The sequence below is a fragment of the Dryas octopetala genome, chromosome 1 (genome assembly GCF_963921425.1).
Source record: "Dryas octopetala chromosome 1, drDryOcto1.1, whole genome shotgun sequence".
In the NCBI taxonomy this organism is placed as follows: Eukaryota; Viridiplantae; Streptophyta; class Magnoliopsida; order Rosales; family Rosaceae; genus Dryas; species Dryas octopetala.
Window position 1 is genome coordinate 16,573,499 of NC_141366.1, and position 6,002 is coordinate 16,579,500.

A 6,002-nucleotide genomic window follows, 5' to 3' on the forward strand; every position below is an offset into this window, starting at 1 on the left:
CTACAAATTAGAAATGTGGGTGAAAAACAAACAACTGCACTACTAATTTTCATGTTGGTTGTGTGAAAATTGATCGACTAGTTTGTTATGGGCACATATTTCATTCTTTCTAGCTTGAATTTCAATTAAAGAAGTCGGCTTCTAACATGATGACAAACCATAAATACACACACAAAATGTTAGCATTTGCAGTTCGTACAAAGCATTACAAGAGGCTTTTATATGCTCTGTTCTAATTACATCACAGCCCTTCAATCATAATACCATCTAACAACTTCAATCTGAGCCCTTGAACACTAACCAAGTCGATCAGTAACCACCTTTACCAAAAGAGTCAAAAGACTAACAGTATTAACCATGAGTTGACTTATCTAACCTGTGTTCACTGGGATCTAAGAGTACAATTATCCATTCTAACAGAGATAAGAGTAAAGAGATAGACAAAACTTGATGATCAGATGAAGAGAGGTGGAAGACTAGTGGCAATGGTGCCCTCTCCAGTACGGCTAAACAAGGTCTTGCAAGTTTTCATCTGACTGAAAACTTGCTTATAAACACTGACTCTGGCTGCAGATATACTTAGCAGCACGCTCTTCCTCAACTTCTTCAATCTCTGCCCAATCTTCACCTTCAGTTTGCGTATTCTGATTCTCAAATTCGATGGCCTTCTTCGAGACAGAGACTCTGCTTGCTCCATCACCTTGTAGATCAAGAACTGCGCTCGTCGATGAATTCTCTCTTCTGGGTCTTCCTTGTCCATCTTTGTGTACCCATATGATGGCCTCCTCATCACAACAGCCATTTACTTCCAAATTTAAAGGTATAGTGAGAGAGAGAGAGGTGTTGTATTGTTGTGTAAACTTGAATGGTATTAAGTTGTATTTATGGAGTGTTGAAGAGTACTTGGTAATGAAGGTGGGGTCAGAGAGGAGATCATTTTGCTGCTGAAGCAGAGCATGTGCAATATTGATGTTTGGTACAGGAGAAAATTACAGGGACTGAGCTGGCCTTTACATCATGGTGTGTGTGAATTAATTACTAATTAAAACCCGCTCTTAATCAAGGAGAGTTTGCATGCCAATTGTCCATTTGAAAATTATAGAAACTAGAAAGTTAGGCTTGCATGTATAGTATAGAAAGTTACCAAATATTCGGCTGTTGTATTTAATTATAATTAATGAATTCTACATCAATGACTCTATAAAGAATTAAGTAATTAACAGATCCGGGCCTTTGGTTTGGATCAGTTGCCAATGGGGAACGGAAAAAGTACTTGATTAAAAAGAGGGACGTAAACCATGTGGGGATGATCTTCAAAAACTGGTGAAGTGAATTAGAGCAATGATTGTGGCTGGTGTTCATGCATTTACTTGAATACATGCGTGGACTGCATGGTCTATCGTAAATTAATGTGTAGTCTATATTAAGATCCCTTTAAATAAGTAAATGAATGTCAGAAAGTGTACTAGCACTGTAGCACATACATTTCACGGATAATAATATAGAGATAAGATATCATTATTAGATCACATCATTTGAACGGTGAGAATCGTAAAATATTAATTAAAAATTGATCGTAGTAATCGTAACAACTACAAAACTGCAATTAAAATTGTTTTTATTTATTTATACATAGCCAACTCTGAGACAATCGTCTCGAGATTCAAAAGTTATAGAATCTTTAGCCATGTTTGTTTCACCTTCTAAACAGGGACTGGGTTAGTTAAGACTTTAAGCCCATGTTTGGTGAGCTTAGGATTAGAAAGAATGAGGCTTAGTGAATCCTCTCCAACTTAAATCAGCCTTCTTAGGTGGGCTTAATGAAACCCGTGAAAATGTGGAGGTTTAGCTAAGAACCTCCTTAGCTGGGTCTACCTAAGACCAAACTTAAAAATCAGAACACACTTCATCAATTTCATATCGAGAACAAACTGAAGGAGAAAGTGGGCAGCAGCGACTTCATCACTGTGGGCAGCGGCGACCGACGAGAAGAACTAGGCAGCGGCGACCGGCGAGAAGAACTGGGCAGCGGCGACCGAGGAGAAGAACTGGGCAGCGGCGACCGGCGAGAAGAACTGGGCAGAAGCGACAAGTAATTTGGCTCTTTCATCTTCTACAGCAACCCAACCCATTTCTTCTACCTGCAGCAACAACAGAGAGTGAGTTCTCTTCAAAATTCCTCTCCAGATCTAGGTTTTTTTTTTTTTTTTCGTCAAATCTACTTATCTACCTTGATTTCTCTTTTGACTGATTGTTTTTCCAAGAATATGAATATGGGTGTGGTCTGGGTTTTAGGTCTTATTTTGTGAGTGGAAAGTTGAAAAGAAATTGTATCAAGTTTAATGAACTCACCGAGAACCTAGTGCCTCCATTGCAGAGGGAGCTAACAATCATATTTTTAAGGCTTAAGCCAAAGTCTTGAAAACCCACCTCCAGAATCAGCAAAACTACAGGATATTTGGGTTTAAAGCTATAGAAAAAGTGACCCAGTTATTCAAAAGACCCTTTCTACCTCTCTCTCTATGTCAGTTTCGTCTCTCTTAAAGAGTGAAACTTTTGGCGCACTCTCTTCAATTTTCTTGGATTTTACTTTGTAAAGTATGGAACTTTACACGATAGGCAAACTATTAATACCTGAAAATCACCATAAAGTTATCAGAAAGTTAAAGAATCAGTGAATTGCTTCAATCTATGAACATGGGACTTCACTGAAATGACTGAAAATTGAGCACTCAAAGATAAATTTGTTTGGGTAAGTAATAGAGGCTGAAATGGTGGCAGAGGGACTCTGTTTTCTGAAGTTGAAGTCATTATTCTAACCATGGTTGAATGACTCTGTTTTCTGACTATTTTGGCCTGGGACATTATTGTAGTGTGCCTTCTTGTTAATGCATTCATTTTCTATGCAGGGATGAAAAAGAGGTTTAGGGATGAAACTTGACCAAGCTGAGAAATACTTTGAAGAAAGCAAGTGAACCTACTCTATAATGCTTCTGAGTAGCCAGTAGACCACACAAAATTTGAAAGTTTTGTTCTTTTATGCTATGTATTATCTTTGATTAATTAGTTAGGTTGATATGATTAATCTAGCTCATCAAAAACTTATTAGATTAATCTTGCAGATCAGAGGGTTCTAAAACCATCTAGATCAATCTTGCCCATAAAATCATGTGGGAGTCATGACCTCCATTTTACAAGGGGACATGGCAATATATGCTTTGATATATATGGAGACATGAAGATAAAACAGCTATATAGAAAACATCACGTTCCTACCACTTCGATATATCAAACATGTGGCTAAAATGTGACACAATGTGTTGCCCATTTGCTAGCTAGCCACCCTCTGTTAGTGCAGTGGGGCATGCTGCATGCATAATTAATTTTCACTTTCTTTGAGTTTCTAGATCGACCTAATTCTCTAACTTCTATTAACTTCTAAAGACCAAAGTGATTGACTTGGATATTTCAAATTAATTGGCCGGGGCAAGCTGATGATCATACAAAATTTGAATAAGAATAATAATTGCCTCTTATCTATTCTTACAAAAATGTCATTTTTATTCTAAATAAATAAATATGGGGATTTATGATTTTGTTTCAAAAATTAATTTTTCAACTTGTTAGTCCTGCACTGCACCAAACATAGGACATGACTATTTTCATTATCCAGGTTGTTAGTCCTGCACTGCACCAAACATTAAGGCAGTTCTTAGCTAGCTTAATCCATGCCAAGCCAGTCCATGCCAGTCCCTATAGCTAGTCCAAGCCAAGACAGTCCTGTGAAACAAACGAGGCCTTTATGTACTACTATGTTTAGCATACATAGCACCGTGAAAGTACACAAGATTGGGTTTGGGAAAGCTGCAGGGTGGTCCTTCCGCCATTGGTGTGAGGTGTGAGCTTTGAAGTCAAATTAATTATTAGCAGATCAGGAAACATGATGCTTGCCATGTATGGACCAGACAAAAACCTTCACGGGCGTGAAGGATCTTTGAACAAAATGAATAAAAAAGTTCATTAATAAAGTTCATTATGGAGTCAAAATGTCAGATGAAAGTGAGAGCCCAAGTGGTGGCGCAGTGACTTTCCCATTTTAAGTCAACCCTCCACCGGCTTCTGCCTGTCAATTCAGGACATTAGAACAATCATTTTATATGATATGAGGAATGATGCTTGCATTGGCATCACACACACACATAACTAATATCATTGTAAAATTTATTATTAAAAAGATAGTACTATATTTATAATTTTATACAAATACATCGAGTAAATATTCAGTTTCGGGTGGACTTAGCATTCTCTTCAAGTCTTCAATTATTTCATTTAAAAAAATATTTATAACTGTTTCATTAAAAAAATTGAGTTGGGTACGTGAATGGGTTACTCAGAACTTAATGAAATCTTATCTACGTTAATGGCATGGCTTGAAACTTTGGATTGAGCAAAAGCCTAACTCTTCAAGGCCCACAGGATCATAGCCCAAGATAAGACAATCCCAGCAGCCAACCAGCCACGTACCTTTATTATGTAATCTCAAAATGAGGTTGCCCTTGTCCAGGCTCAACGATGAGGATGCACACGTCTTATATAAAATAACAAGAAAATATTACTTGCAAAAACTTCTTATGCAAGCGACTTCTTTATCACGTCTGTTTATATTTTAAGTATTTATCTCTTTTATCACATAATAAAAGAGATAAAAATAATAAATGTATACACTTATAATATATAGTGTCTAATTTTAAACACCCTACTCACCAAAAAAATTTGTCTAAACCCCCACCCATCTAGAAACTCTTTCAAAACCCCCTAAAACTTATAATCCTAAATTACCCTTCTGACGCATGCTGACGCGCGCTGACGCATGCTGACGTCACTATAACTGAATTTTGGTGAAACTGTTTTTTTTTTTTTTTTTTTGAATTGAAGTTTTTGCTAAAACTCAATATTTCACTAAAACTAAAATCAAACACTGAAATTGAATTTCATTACACTAAAACTGAATTTTCAGAATTCAATTACACTGAAACTGAATTTCAGAAATTCAGTTACACTAAATTGAAGAATTCAGTTATGAATTCACTTACTGAAACTGAATTAAGTGATGAAACAATTACACCTCGACTAAAATGCACTTACACCTTAATTAAAAAACAATTACACATTTACTAAAACAATTACACTTCACTAAAACAGTTACACCTTTACTGAATTCCGTTTCACTAAAAAGAACACAGCAACCTTATCAAAAAAAAAAAACCAACAACACAACAAGTCATTGAGATGAGAGGAGTAGCCAACAATACAACGTCGTCCGATCACCTCACGAGCGACGAGTACACGACAGCCGCCACTGCCTCGATCTGTTTCTACCTGCAAATTTGATTCATCATATTTCAGAACCATAATTTCATTCAAAATTCATTTAAAACTCATGTTTCACGAACTGAAACTGTTTAATCAATAAATGAAGTAAATTTGTATATACTTATAAATCAATTAAAAACCATATTTCTATCTGATTTATAACAAATTCAATTAAAACAGATTCACAAATTATACATTTCACAGACAGATTCACAAATCAATTTCAAATTAGGGTTTTCAAATCAGGGCTTTTGAAATTCAATGCAATTGAACCAAAATTTGTATACTAGTAGAGAGAGACTGTCAAAGGGAGAAGAATGAGACCGAAACCACTTCAATCCGCCGCCGAATCGCCGGCAACGGCGGCGATAAGTCTCAGACTTTTTCGGTGTCGATTCGCCGTCCACGGTGGTCAGTTGGAGAATCAGAGACCACCATCACACTCACCACGTCGAGAGGAAGCTTCTGGAAGTGGAGAGCGGCTGCGACGTCGCCGGAATCTCGAAGTCACCGCCAGAGATGACGATCAGACTTCGGGCTGTATTTGGGTTTCTGTGGATTTTATGGGAAAGAAAAGGCCATGGATAGATAGAGGAGGAAGAAGCGAGAAGAACCCAACCAGTCCGACA

The 6,002-nt window shown here is 37.1% G+C and overlaps 1 protein-coding gene across 1 annotated transcript; it reads right to left on the bottom strand.

Annotated features, from left to right (window-relative positions):
- Nucleotides 1-454: 454 nt before the first annotated feature.
- LOC147298564 (uncharacterized) lies at nt 455-802 on the bottom strand. Its single transcript, XM_086254655.1, has one exon. It carries the CDS (start codon nt 800-802, stop codon nt 455-457), a length of 348 nt encoding a protein of 115 aa, XP_086110781.1.
- Nucleotides 803-6,002: the final 5,200 nt, after the last annotated feature.

Coding starts and splice junctions, on each gene's coding strand:
- LOC147298564 (XM_086254655.1), bottom strand. CDS start 802: ATGGCTGTTGTGATGAGGAGGCCATCATATGGGTACACAAAGATGGAC.